Source organism: Festucalex cinctus, chromosome 4, assembly GCF_051991245.1.
Source record: "Festucalex cinctus isolate MCC-2025b chromosome 4, RoL_Fcin_1.0, whole genome shotgun sequence".
In the NCBI taxonomy this organism is placed as follows: Eukaryota; Metazoa; Chordata; class Actinopteri; order Syngnathiformes; family Syngnathidae; genus Festucalex; species Festucalex cinctus.
The window spans coordinates 14,927,248-14,942,035 of record NC_135414.1 but is presented as its reverse complement, the minus strand read 5'-3'; the positions used below and the strand labels follow the sequence as shown (position 1 = coordinate 14,942,035).

Sequence of the window (14,788 nt, the reverse complement as noted above, 5' to 3'; positions counted from 1 at the left end):
AAAAGAAGAAGAAAAAAAAAACTACTAACATGCACACCTGTGACTGCCCTTTAAAATTTGACTGGCTGGCGGCTTCACAAGCTACAGGCGTGCAGGTATCCATAGCAACCAATTAGTGCCTCACCAAACATTCACACGTACAACACACAACACAGCACGTGTGTAAATTGGCTACAACACAAAGTACGTATGTAAAGAAGTAATTAAAAAAACGAAGTAAATGGAGTAATTAAGTATATAAATAAGTAATACATTGGTAAGAAAATAAATTTAGAAGTGATTAAGTAATTAAAAAAAGTGTATCCAAGTAAGCAAATTCAGTAGAAAAAAAGTGGTTTAAAAAAAAAAAAAACTTAGTAAGTTTGGGGTGTAATAGCCAGTTGGATATGTATACCTCTCCACGGTAATTTCGTCAGGAAAAGGCGGGACATTCTGTACAATAAATGATTGCTGATTGGACGATGCGACATTCTACACGTTTTGTGGAATTAATTGCAGCGTCCATACGTCCATGTTCGGTTTGTTTGTTAGCGTCGGCGCTGGCTTCCTGTTTTCGTCACACTTTCATATCCCGCCCCCCAAACACAATGTCGTTCTGTGATTGGTCCGAACCACCAGTGTTGCTCAAAATTAAAACAATAAATAAATAAAAAATAAAAATATGTAAATATATGTCTGCATTGTAAAAAAAAAAAAAAAAAAAAAAAAAAAAAAACTGAAGCAAAGTTAGGAAAATGTGCAGACATTTTTATTAAATTGACTTTATCTGTACAGTAAAATGAAATCTCACAATAACTGCTCCATCTTCATATTACTTGGTGTGATCTGCAAACATACATACACCTGGTTTACATGTATTCGCATTCAAACATTTTTTTTTGTTTATATATACGTCTTTATCCTTCATACTTGTGATTCATGGGAAATCACACAAGCATCCAAAATGAGTTTAAAAACGGAATTAAGCGTGAGCAGTGAGTTTCCAGCTTGCTTCAGTTCCTTCATCCATGTTGCATTTTCAACTTGAGCTTAATTGGATTGTTTTTTAATAAAAAAAAATAAAAAATACCGAAACACGTGGTTGGGTGCTGAACCCCTTCTTTCCAAACAAAGCAGTCAACGGGATGTAGCACTCGTGGCGCAATTAAATAAGGAAAGTGTGAATCGCCACGGCAACACTTCTGGTAGAGCAACAGTTGCAAAGCATCACACTGCTAAATGAAACACAAATGAGGCCATGTCCGCACTACACCACATCAAATACTCAATTTTCCACATAGAAGGATTGAATTGCACTTCATTTACCTGATTGAACCATTTGAAGTGTAGCGCCTAAAAGAGAAGCCAGATTTGATGCTACGTTAGCATTTGCACTTGGCACAGCTTCCATCTTCAGAAACCAATCGTGAGAAGCACACACTCATTTGATTCTCCCCTTCTGATAAAGCCGAATGAGCATTTATTATACATTAATTTTATACAGTGGTTCCATAAGAGCGAGTTGTCTTTCTGCCTGCTGTCAAACAGAACATAAAACAAATTACAAGCTTAACTTAACTGCCTTAAAATCTGCTAGCTTAAGAAATGCCAGACAGTTTAACAAATACAGTACCACCAATTTTGTGGAGACGGATGCATATTCTTTATCCTCTGCAAAGAATGACTCGTTTGACTGAGTGGCCATGCCATGTCTCTGTATTATACTGCCTCCAGGTGGCGATGGCGTGCATAATACAAACAGTACATCATCCATTGAATTAGGCACAAAACTGTTTATATCCTGTAGTCTGTTATTTTTTCTTAAAATCCCAAACATTTTGTTTTGGTGGGAGACTGGAACTAATTCATGTCATTTCCATTCCTGTCAGTGGGGACGTATGACTTGAGATAAGAACGTTTATGAACATGGTCATAGAACAAATTCCGCTCACATCTCAAGGCACCAATGTATTAGTCCTCACTGGTAAGACAAGTTAGCAGTCGTAGGATATTGAATAAATGCTTCTTGGATATCTGCTAGTACTACGAAAGAAGTTCGTAGAATTGTATTCAGTCACGCTACTAGTGCACAGAATTGTCTTGACAATGAGCATACATGAACTTTTTCAATTGGATATGTAAATAAATGCGGGAACAGCTTTCCATAAGGAAGTAGCTGGCCGTTGTTGATGCAGAAAATGTTGCACTTTCATAAGTTCATGTTCGAGGCTAAAAATACAAAATACCTGGTCCACTTTATTAGTACGGATGTTCGATACCATTTTTTTTTTTTCAGACTGATAGCAGTACAAGCCCCTCAACTCTTGAATACTCACTGATACCAAGTAGTGATACTTTTGATAAATAAAATTTCCCCCCCCAAAAAACGATGACAGACCTATATAATATACTGATTTATATATTATATATATTTTAGGAAATTGCTAACAATTTTCTTCCCAATTCCTGATTAAGGTGGGCTTTATTTATTTTTTATATACATCAAATTACTGTTCCTTTTCATAGCCCAATATCTTTATATAAAACCATTAATCGATCATTTTAATGCGCCCCCCCAAATTCATGAGCAAAACATCCCTTAAAATTCTTTTTTTGCACCTTGCTGTATTCTTGAAATTTACTGTTCAGCTATTTTTTTAAGTATTTTCTTACATTTACCAAAGACCTGACTTACTGCACTTTAAGACAATTCAGAATCTTTAAAGGGATACTTGACTTATTGAGCTATTTTCAGCAGCAAAAAAAAAAGGGAATATTTTGTCCAGAATGAATGTGATAACTTATTTTTAATGAACAATTTAAACCTTTAAAAACTAATTTTTCCACTTGTCGACTGAGGATGACATCACCCGTGCTGAGGAAGTAGGTAACGACCAATGATGGCTCAGTTTGCTGAGCAAACCCAGAAAACAGGTGAGCCATGATTGGTCGTTACCTACTTCCTCAGCACAGGTGATGTCATCATCAGTCGACAGCAAGTGGGAAACTTGTTTTTTAAAGGCCTAAATCAGGGGTGGCCAAGTTGGGTCCTCGAGAGCCCCTATCCAGCCTGTTTTCCATGTTTCTCTCCACTAACACACCTGATTCATGATCAGGATCGTTATCAGGCTTCGGCAAAGCCTGCTGATTAGCTGATGATTAGATTCAGCTGCGCTGAAGGAGGGAGACCTGGAAAACGAGGACCGAGCTTGGCCACCCCTGCTGTAAATTGTACAAGAAAAATAATTAAATTAATTCTGGACAAAATATTAACATTTTACTGCAGAATATGGTTCAATAAGTCTAGTATCTCTTTAATTATTGAAAATAGTGATTTCATCTAATTCTTGCTGACATCAATATTTGTGTCAGACTTAACAAAAAAATAAAAAATAAATTAATTAAATTGTTTGACCAGTAAATGTTTGTGGACTTTCAATCATGTCCTTGATATTTAAGAAATGACATTCCATAAATATATGTACATTAATTGATATTGGATTGAATTGAATCAAAATGGGGGAAAAAAATGAATCGCAATTATTAAGGAAATTACAATTGACACACAGCCTTGTTATTGTTTTTTTCACCATGAAGTAAATGTTACATCATATTTGGGCTTTGAACTTTCTTGATATTGACAACGGGTAACAATCTTCATATCGGCATCCATCCAGTGTTTATCCTCAAAATCACTTGTTGAGAATGACTTGCCAGGTGTTGCTGCGTTGCGATGATTGACGTGACTTGAAGACGGAGGAACATTTGTGGAAACGAGTCTCAACACTCCCAAACAATTTTGGCTTCTGCTCCAGTGATCAGATATGAACTACAGTAACCCCTACCTGTCAACTTTATACTGCACGGTTTGGCTTCACAAAAGCAAATCAACAATACAAAAACAAAAGGCATCGGAATGAAACAAAAATATGAATTGGCGAGCAGTTTGCGAGTGTTAGCCTCGCACAGCTGTACATGGGGACTCGTCGTCGTCAGATGTCTGAAAGTTCGCCTCAACATCTGTCCAAAACAAACCGTTTGCCTGTCGAGGCGCCGCATGCTCCAAGTCGCTTCATCTCGTGTGCAACTTCAAACAAAATCCTCAAGAAAACGAAGAAAAACAAAACAAAACATGGCCACGTTGGCTGGTGACAGACTGAGGAGGACCAGGACGAAGGGCGGGGTGGGGGGAGAAGCAGGCGACGGAGCTCTCGGGGTTCTACCGGTCTTTCAGTTCCCTGGTCACGCGTTTGGTGATCCGGCCGCACGCCAGCCCCAACAGGAAGAGGACGCACAGGCTGAGCGCCGTCACCAGCAGGATGTAATTCTTGGACGGCGAGCTCATCACCTGCACCGCCAGATCCGACAAACCCTCGGCTGGTGCCACCTACAGGACACACGACGACGGCAAATCAACGTTTGGCCTTCGGATGACAAGTTGAATAGCGGATCAAAGCTCAGAACTACAGACATGATCTCCCCCAGCCCCAAAAAAAAAGCTCCATCACTATCTGAGGCCATTTCCTGTCCGGATACTGAAAAGGTTTAAATCGAAGTGAAAATGGCTCCCTCTAGTGCTGGGGTCTGCAACTTGCGGCTCTGGGGCCATACATGGCTCTTTAGTTGAGAGCTGTCAAAATTAACGCATTTGATCCCAAAAACGTATAAATACGTTCTATTTTAAATATTACCAGCGTGCCAAAGACGTATTTATTAGGGGTGTGCCAAAAAATCGATTCATAAAAGAATCGAGATTCTCATTTATTACTCAAATCGAATCGATATTTAATATCCAAAAATCGATTTTATTTAAATTAGAAAGGAAGAAGAAGGCAGTTGTAGCCCACATGCTGTTTTTGTGGAATAAAACATACATATATATATATATATATATATATATATATATATATATATATATATATATATATATATATATATATATATATATATATATATATATATATATATATATACTGAAGATTTTTTTCTATGTATGTTTATCTGTTTATTTTGTATGGACCTGTGTCTGCAATAAAGAATGACTTTTGCGGCTCCAGACAGATTTTTGGATCTTTCTCTTATGCTAGCCGAGCCCCGCCCTCGTGTCTACCTTGGCCGCGTAGCTCCACATGTCGATGCGGTCCTGAAGTCTTTTCTTGCACTCGGGCTGCAGGCGAATTCGCTTGTCCTGCAGGGCGTCCATCAGACACGACATCTCTGCATGGCCACAAGAAAAAAAAAAAAAAATACTCATGTATGCTTTTTCAGATTTCGAGTCAAATGTGCGTCGGTGCAAGACCACCCACGTCGTCCCCGTCCAGGCGTAACGGCAGCACAGTGATGTTTGAGGTCCAAGGCACAGGCCGTGTGGAGGACCGGGTCCACAAAGATGTCCGCTTTACTCTCCTTCAGCATGTTCAAAACTTCCTGCACGGAGAACACATTTCAAACACTTCCAAAAATATATCTTCAAACGACAACTTTCTGGCTAATTTCGCACATTTTTGACAATATGATGTGTATATTAGGGTCATTTTTTGCATTTCTTCTTCCTATGTTAGAGCTATTTTTTCTTTTTTTCTTATCAATTTCTGACATTTTTGGCAATTTTGTGGACATTTTATGGTCATTTTCGGGATTTCTTGTTTAGATTTTGGGTATTTTTGGTTAGTTTTTGAATTTTTCTGTCCTGCCTTTTCTTAATTCATTTTTTTTCAGGCATTTTTGGCAATTTCATTCATGGATATTTGATTGTAATGTTTTGCTTGTCCTTTTCCTTTATGGACATTTTGAGGTCATTTTAAAAACGTTAACATACGTGTTTTTTAAAAAAACATTTTTTATGAAAGCGCATACAGAAGGGCTTTGAAACAGCTTCTGACATGAAGAGTTGCTTAAAGCAACGGTAGTTAAACAAAAAAATGGCCAGAAGGTGGCAGCAGTGTATTAGAGATCAACCTGGACCATGTTGCAACAAGCTCTTTTTGCCAGTGTTTTCAACAGGTTTGTGAATAATGATGAAACTTAGCTAATGCTAATTGCTGCAAAACGGAAACAGAAATACACTTTTTTTTTGCTGATGAAAGAAGAGACTCTAATCTTTGTTTTGGTAGGTTGCATGTTTTTTATAGCAATATAACACAATATTCTCTGGGCCTTTCAAAATCAGTCAAAATCCAGTAAAACAGCCGGTAGAGAAAAGGGTTGCTTCACTGAAAATGGTGCTCATTTTTGTGTACCTTTTTACAGGCCTCCTGTTTGATTTTGAGCAGGTTGACTTTGAGGCACTCCTCCACCTGACCAGTCTGCTCCTGAGCGGCCGCCTCCTCCGCACATAGGCGGGAGATCTGCGGGAGGAGGCGGAGTTATAAGACGGGGAAGCCGGAAAAGAAAAAAGTCCGGTGTACCTCGTCCGAGCAGTGCATCTGCAGCTGCGGGTCCAGTCTGTAGTCCAGCGCCGACTCCTGGAGGATAACTCGGATCTGGTCTTCGCAGTCCGAAGATAATCTCTTAAAAAAAATAAAAAATACTTGAAAAGCGACAATAAGTCTGGCTTTTCCTTAACTGAAGATCAAAGATCATCGGGCTGACCTGATCGGCGTATTTGAGCTTGAGGCAGGCGATCACCTGACCCTCCAGCTCGTTGTCCTCGCTGGCCTTGTTCACGATGGACTGGCAGAATTTGGGGATGTCGGCTCGGCAAGCTTTCCTCAACACCGGGTTCAACCTGTAATCTGGACCAAGGCGGGACTTCAGGTTCCGGTCCGGTCCGTCAAATGCAGCTGGCCACCTACCTGTGTTCTGTGTGATCTGTCGCTTGGTGATCATCTGTTTACACTTTGGATCCATCAGCTCGCTGTTCTTGTTCTGTTTCAGGCACTGGAGAACGTTCCGGGCGTCGGCTTCAGTGCAGAATCTCTGAAAAAGAACACATTTGTCATGTACAGTGATGGCAAGTAACAAATCACTCACTGGGGTTATGTTCCAAAAAAAGCACCCAAAGTAGGTGAAATCCAAAAAGTAGTCAGCTTTATCTTTATTTAGTAATTATTTACAATCTCTCGCCACACACTTTACACACTTTTCTCAGAACATTTGTCATTCATTCGTCATGAACATTTTCTCACATTTCTCAATTGTTTGTTGTTTAAACACAATGTTAAAACTAGAGTTGAGTATTTTCCAGGCTTTCTGCATACATACGCTTATTAGGTCTGTCAGTCAATTGCAATTTTTAATCGTAATTAATTTGCAATTAATCTTAAATTAATCACACTTTATACTGTATCTGTTGTAAATGTACAATAAAATCTCTTTTGTAAGTTTTTCCATACCCTTAATATAAAAATGTAAATATATGGTTACCGAATACAAATGTTGTTGTATATCATTGATACAGTAATTTTATGATAAGTAATTTTACAATAGTTACAGTTCCGTTACAGTTAAAAGCAGTGTGAAACATTCTGTCACAGATTTGTGGTCATTTTCTGCCTCTAGTTGGCAATAGTGTTTCATGTTGGACATTGGTCACAGGAAGAAAATGTTTTTGACTACAGGGCAGGCCATTTTGTTCATTTTAAATTATAACATGTATTATTGCTAAATTGTGTTATAGTGACTCCTTTACACATTTTATGTAAAATAAAGCATGAATAATTGTATTTTTTTTAATGCCTGTTGACATCAAATTTAATGCTTCTTTAATAAGAGTTTCGTTTTAGCAAAATCCATTTAGTGACTTTTAATGCTTTTTAATGACCTGCAGAATTTACACATTTAAAATTATTAAGACCACTTAAAAAAAATAGAAACACTATAATTATGTAATTTCCTTTTGGACCAAAGAGAATTTATTTATTTATTTATTTATTTATGCTGGCAAAACTTGTAGTTGGAGTGCAGCATGTACACTGTGCAGTAGGACGATCATTAATTTTTTTTGGTACAAAACAATAAAATGTTTAATCGTAAAAAACAAATAAAAAATATCTATAAACATTTATATAGACTAAATACTTTGAAACACTATAATTATGCAAGTTCCTTTTGGATGAAACTTAACTGAACTTGATAAGCATTCAGATTGGCATTCAGCTTTCAGCATTCCCATGCAATTTCTGCAGAAATTGCATTTAGTCTTGTTAAATTTGTTATTTTTAAATTTAAATAAGGTGCAAATGTATAGATTTAAACAATTCAAAAATGTGTATTAATACTTTTTTTTTTGGATTATACTGATTTTGTAATTGTGGAGTGTAAAAATTGGAATTGAAGTGAGAGTAATTGCACAGCCCTAGAACACTGTATATATGCCTTCCACTATGTAAGTGAACAAAAGTAACAGAACAAATTAACAATCATAAAAGAAAAACTCTTAAGTTGCTTCCGCAGTATGCTTGTGCTCATTGTCCATCTGCACAGTGAGTTTGGAAGCATTTGGCTGAATATGAGCAGATGATATTGCCCGCAACAATTGAAAATTCCTCCTGCTGCTTTTGTGAGCCGTCCGCTCACCTTGATCATCTGCTTGCAGACTCTCATAAGCTGGTAGTCCAGCTCGGGGTCTGTCATCTCGGCCTCCTGCAGCTTGAAGATCCGCTGGTGGCATCGCTGACTCAGCTGCTTCTTCTGCTCCTTCAGACACTCGATCATCTGAGGAGGAAGGCAAACAGCCACTCGTTTTGGTTGGAAGGGTTGAAACAAGCGATCAAACTTTCCTGACCTCACCTGAGCATTGCCGAAGGCCACGTTGGGACACAGGCGGCTGATGTCGGACTTGCAAGGATCGTACAGCTCCGGCTCCAACCGTATATCCTCCGACTACAACAAGAGTTTTGTACATTTGAGCTTGAAATGCGGATTTGGATCAACAAGCAGAAATGATTTTGGACAACCATTTCCAGCTCCTCCACACGCAGCTGTTTACGACACTTGAGGGAGACCCGCTGCTCTTTGCCCTCTTGCAGCGTGTCGTTCCTCACGGTGGTGCTGAGGCAGATCACCACGTCCACTCTGAATGACATTTACAATCGCATCAGATCAAAACAATCCAGATTCAAGTCACGACTCTGAGTTTATAATAATAAGCAACAAACATTGTACGTACTTCTTTTTGATGTTAGGACACAAGCGGAGCACATCTTCCTTGCAAGCCATCTTGAACTTATACGAGAAACGGAAATCCTTCATCTGAATCTTTACAAGACAGGAAGACTTTGAGTTTAGGTATTGGTGGCAACGTTCTCACTCAGTATGGCAATTCAGCAGACATGCAAGGGTTAATGGACAACTAACAGATTATCAAATTAATAATTATTTTATAATCGAATTGCTGAGATATATTTTTTCATTGAATTTGTCCAAGATATTCTCAAATTTTCTTTAGTCCTCCATGAAAGCAGACCGTTTAGAGCCAAAAATAAATTATCGATTGGTTTGTTATTAGCTATTAACCGTGGGCTCACTAGCTTCATGCTCATGTGTACCTGCTTCAAGTTGTGACTCAGAGCGTGTTGTTTACTACAAAGGTGCTCATTTGCAACCCAATAGCGAGCCTGTCGTCACGTGACTTTCTCTGAACACGCCCCCCTCAATTTTTTCTTATTGATGTTTCCGATGTAGGTTTTTACCCCAGATAACCAAAAATGTTGCCACTGTGGCAATTTTTGTATGATGTATTCTTTCATTTTTGTTATCATTCATTTGCATGTGAAAAAGTGATTCTTATTTTTTCATTTTCTATTAATAATTTATTTGCGCCTTGCGGTTATGTTAAAAATATTTTTCTATGCATTTTTAAAGTTTTTTTTCTTTTTTTTTTAACCTATGGTAGAGTATTTTCCTCGGTATTGATATCAAGTTTGAAATTTTAGTATCGTGACAACCCTAATGCAGACATCCCAAAACCGTCAAATAATAAATAAATAAATAAGGACATTAGTGTTTTTCACAGGACAGCGACAAAATACTACTGCTACAAGTAATAACTCCTTTCTGTGCACCTTTACGTCATAAGAACTTACCAGCTGGAAGTGTGTGACACCAACTGAACACTTTTCATTCATCTCCTTTTGGTGTTTATTTTGAACCAAACATTCCATAAGGTCACCAGTGTCGATTTGGTTGTCAGCCAAGTCCTAAACACAAACGCACACACACGTACACAAACACAGTCTTCGGCTTATTGCCTTCTACTATTCTGTTCAAATTTTGGAAATGACCAAGTCTACCAAAGGTAGGTGTGTTTGTGTGTGTGCTCAGAAAATGTTCGAAATGTTCTCACGTGGCAGTGGGCCTGGATCATGGGCTCGCAAGCTCTGATGAGCAACGCGTCGATTTGGATATCCTGCGCCAGACAAAAATATGACGAGGAAACAATGTCAGGGTAAAACTGACGGTATCCCTCCTACTCTTATTTAGGCAATGACATTGCTGACCTCTGACTCCAACTCTGTCAGGTTGCCTACAACATCCCTGCAGGCAGACACCAGGTCCTCCAGATGTTCTTGCAGACACTCGAGCTCCTGAGAAGCAAACACAAACACATCTTCAAATTGCCAAACTAGGGCTGGACGATTAACCAAAATGTTATCGTGATTTCGATTTTGGCTTCTCTTGATCATTAAAACAGAATGATCGAAGAACAACAATTAATGTGCAGAACGCCTAGGCCTTTACAAGTTCCATATGTTGTGAAAGGACCCTGAATGCACCATGTAGCTTGTAGTAAGCAGAAAGGAGAAAAACAGGAGAAAAACAGTGCAATTCTGCCGTCCCTAAGCGTCCTTTAAGCTGTTTAATGACACTCCAGGTGGAGTTAACTGTAAAACTAACCACACGATAACGAGAATTGCACAGAGTGTGTATTTAAATACAAAACATGTTTTGTTTTTAACACATTGCGAGCCTAGCGCTAACGCTAATGGAAGTGAATGAAGGATCCCATTCAAATGCTAACAGGAAGTTAGTATCAACTTCGGGAGTAATAGTCCTTCAAATAACCAATATTCACATACAAATTCTGTAGTAACATACCCACAAGTAAGTTAACATTACTCAAATGCACAAATTCTTCTCAATTTGTGAAAAACGAGTTATTTTAATAGAGTTCAATCGTAACTTTCTTCTGTTCTTATTGTAAGCAAGTAATGTACACCATGGATGCACAGCACCACACTGCCCCCATGAGGCCCAAACAAACAATAACACCCAGTATTTGTTTCGTAATTACTTTTTAGTACTAGTATACAGTATTTTATTTTATTATTATTTTTTTTTAATTAAAGATTTACAAAATGTTCTTTTCCTCAATATTCAAGGATACAAATATATCCAAGGCCTTTTTTTGTGTGTGTTTTGTTTTTTTTGTTTTTTGTTTTGGTCATACCAACACACATTTTCACATGATATAGCACAAAATACAATCCCTGAGGTCCCAGGATAGCCCACTACGTCCCCAGACTTGTGAAAATAACACAAGATAAAATAGATATGATAATGGGTAGTGTAATGCTTAAGTTTGAAAATGAAGAATGAAAATACAAGAGACTTAAATTTTATATGATATCTATACCGCAAGTTTATGTTATACTTGACAAAAAGAATAGTGTTTAAGAATAAAATGTTCAACGTGAAGGGATGATGGGTGTACGGCTATGATAACAGTTTTGAGTAGTTGAGTTTTAGTAGTTAAAAAATAATCATTTTTAAATCAATGAATATCGTTTTATTAAATGCAATTTCAATCTCAATCAAAATAATCGTGATGATTGTTTCCCCCATAATCATCCATCCCTATGCCAAACGGACAAATGATTCACCTTTTACCTGTTACAAATTTTTACATGTGTCTTTAGTAAGTCACTCTGGTGTGCCTCCTGGGGTGGGGCTGATCCATGACAACAGTTTTGTTTTGTTTCTCTGTCTGCTATTTTGCTATGCAAAATGAGACACACACCACCTTAATGCAGTTCCAGCCAAACTTCCGTGAAAAGTGTACTTGCTCACAGAGTTAGCTTAACGATTAGCATAGCTTCTTCTCGTCATGCCTTCGAGAGAACGATACAGGTCGGAAATGTGGATTATTTGCCACCACTGAGACGATGATGAGGACTTAGGAGTGACTCCGCAACGTGCTTAGCCGCACTAGCAGCCAGCCGAAGCTCGTTGCTGTGAATTTGGTGCAAATATATGTTTGGCTTCAGAAAAGTTGGGAACCACTGATCTTTAACACACAATTCTGTGAGCAAAGGGAAAAGAACAGACCAAACAAACCCCACAAAGTAAGTTTACAGAATGAAAGATCCTATGCTTGAATCTGCTGCATCATCACCATAATCATCATATTTGAACAGTCACTTGTCTGACCTGTCCAGTGTCCGTCTTCTCGCTGCACCACTTGCCGAGGTCGGTCATGCAGCGCTTCTGCAGCTCAGGGTCCAGTTTCACATCCAGCGCCCTCTGGTGGAGAATTCGCTGAACCTCCACTTTACAGTCTCGAGATAACTGCGCACGTGCACACACAATAAACGAATAAGGGACCAATTGGGAGCAAAATAAACACTATCATTATAATGTCCAAGCAGCCTCAATATTATGATCATGATAAACATCTTGTTAAATAAAATAATGTCAATCCCAACTCAGAACTATTACTTTTGCAAAGGAATCATTTTAAATATTAATAATTAGCTTTCTTATCAGTGGTATTGAATATCATTAAACTGTGTAAGTCATCATAATATTTTGGCTGGGTGGTGTTTAATATCATAATTCCAACATGCCATTATCTTATCATTTTTCCTTTTTTTTTTTTGTATTGTAGATTATCAAATTTTAATTTTAATTTTTCAAAGTCCTGAAAAAAAAAAGTAGCACAGATAAAATTATTCATCATTCCAACCCTGATTCACCTTCATCGCACCTTATACCAGCATATTGATTGGCAGAGGTTGTTGACCACTTACCTGAATGTCAGTGTTGACCTATTGTACAAAAACATGTCACAGTTTGACATTTTTAATCCCCAAACGACTTGGAATTCCTCCGATACAATATGAGAGTTTCTGGTGTCATGTCGTACCCGACGGCCTTGCTCCTCTGTGCGGTAGGCATGGCGGTACAGGCAGGAGAAGACGGCGCCTGGCGGCATCAACTCGCTGGTCTCATTCCAGCCATGCGTATGACAAAGTCGGGCAGCATCGCCTTGGCATTTCTTGTACAATATGGGGTCCAGTCTGGGAAAACAAATAGGACACCATACATAACATTACTACTCTCACTAAATTTATCTTTGCAGAGTGGTATGAAAACCGGCTATGTACAGTATCTAGTATCTCACTAGTAGTATCTATAAGTGAGTACACCCGTTACATTTCTGAAAATATTTAATTACGTCCTTTTTATTGCTGATGCTCCCAAAAAAATCACGGCCTTCTGTGACTTGACCTCTCCAATGAGGGTTTCAAATGTACATTTTTTTTTTTACCTAATATATATTTTATTATATTATTCACACAAAAATTCAATGTACATCATAGTGAAGTTAGCAGTCTTTCTTAATTGCCGTCCATATTTTTGATTTGGTGTTCGCCAACGTGCTGCTTGTAAATACATAGATTAGTTGATTTGCATTGCCAAATATGGGGTGAAATAGGTGGACATGGGGCGTGGAATCTGCTGCACAAACCCGTTGGGATCGTGTGGCATTTATAGAAGGGAATTTGTGTGCAGGTGTGTGTGAATGTGTGTCTACGTATGGTTTTATAAATCTCAATTTTTTATGCATGGTTTGCGCAAGCCTCTTCTAAAGATGATACACAAGAAAGCCTGCAAAGAATTCACTGAAGACCAGCAGACTAAGGTCACAGATTACTGCAACCATAGACTGTGGTCTGATGTGACCAAGGTGAAGTTATGTGGTTCAGATGGTGCCAAGCGTTTGCGGCCGCAACCAGGTGAGTGGTGAGGCAAGTGTGGTGACTGCACAAAATATTGACACTTTTGGCATTTTCACTTAGGGGTGTACTCACTTTTGTTGTCAGGGGTTTAGTTATCAATGGATGTATTTTGAGGAAACAATACATTTACACTGTTATATGCACTGTACATTGACTACATTTCAATGTGTCAAAATGTCATGTCTTCAGTGTTGACCCATGAAGATATCATTAAATATGTGCAGAAATGTGAGGGGTGTATTCCCTTTGTGACATACTGTATATAAAAACACAATATGACGGATAAAACATCTACAATCAAAGAACAATGTCCATCTATAAAAAGATGGTCCACAGGGGTTAGTCACTTCACTTGGGAAATAAAAATAGAGCTATGCAAGGGACACGCCTCAGATGTCAGCACAATTGGCTTGTTGATAAATTCCTTTTTGTGAGCACACTCACTTCCAGTCCCTTGATATGAAATACTGGAGCTCCAACAGTCGATGTTCGCAGTCCTCCACCATCTTTTCTGTGTACAGATGCTCCATCAGGCAAGACAAGATCCTTCACACACACACACACACAAATACACACACTTACTCTCTAAAAGGGAGTTGTTTCATCATCTGAATCATATAGCTGATCTTTCACATATTTTGTGTGTGCGCCCTTACATTGGGTCTCCATTGCGGATATGTTTACAAGCTGTCTGGATGACTGACTCGCAGGCCTCATTGAGTGCTCGGTCGATCCTGTAGTCAGCGCCAGGGTCAGCAGACTGGATCAGTGTCTGAAGCTGCAGTGGAAGCACAATTAAAAGGACATATTTGTAGGGGTGTCCCAAATAATAATAATAACAATCGCGA

At 38.5% G+C, this 14,788-nt stretch overlaps 2 protein-coding genes across 3 annotated transcripts in view; both read right to left on the bottom strand.

The window, feature by feature from the left end:
- Positions 1-14,788, bottom strand: part of LOC144017507 (C-myc promoter-binding protein-like) — a 265,503-nt gene that overhangs the window by 187,444 nt on the left and 63,271 nt on the right. The window lies entirely within an intron of this gene.
- Positions 727-14,788, bottom strand: part of LOC144017498 (Golgi apparatus protein 1-like) — a 25,715-nt gene continuing 11,653 nt past the window's right edge. Inside the window, exons 9-27 of one of the 2 annotated variants that reach the window (XM_077519128.1) lie at positions 14,597-14,718; positions 14,385-14,486; positions 13,064-13,217; positions 12,948-12,965; positions 12,349-12,486; positions 10,419-10,505; positions 10,265-10,327; positions 10,005-10,118; positions 9,089-9,177; positions 8,877-8,994; positions 8,710-8,802; positions 8,497-8,634; positions 6,774-6,897; positions 6,571-6,713; positions 6,387-6,488; positions 6,219-6,326; positions 5,286-5,406; positions 5,090-5,196; positions 727-4,366 (exon numbers count right to left, since the gene is read on the bottom strand). In XM_077519128.1, coding sequence (XP_077375254.1) covers positions 4,199-4,366; positions 5,090-5,196; positions 5,286-5,406; positions 6,219-6,326; positions 6,387-6,488; positions 6,571-6,713; positions 6,774-6,897; positions 8,497-8,634; positions 8,710-8,802; positions 8,877-8,994; positions 9,089-9,177; positions 10,005-10,118; positions 10,265-10,327; positions 10,419-10,505; positions 12,349-12,486; positions 12,948-12,965; positions 13,064-13,217; positions 14,385-14,486; positions 14,597-14,718 — 2,109 coding nt within the window. In that variant the 3' untranslated portion in view covers positions 727-4,198. The remainder of the gene's footprint in view (positions 4,367-5,089; positions 5,197-5,285; positions 5,407-6,218; positions 6,327-6,386; positions 6,489-6,570; positions 6,714-6,773; positions 6,898-8,496; positions 8,635-8,709; positions 8,803-8,876; positions 8,995-9,088; positions 9,178-10,004; positions 10,119-10,264; positions 10,328-10,418; positions 10,506-12,348; positions 12,487-12,947; positions 12,966-13,063; positions 13,218-14,384; positions 14,487-14,596; positions 14,719-14,788) is intronic. The other variant, XM_077519129.1, reaches the window with a different exon arrangement.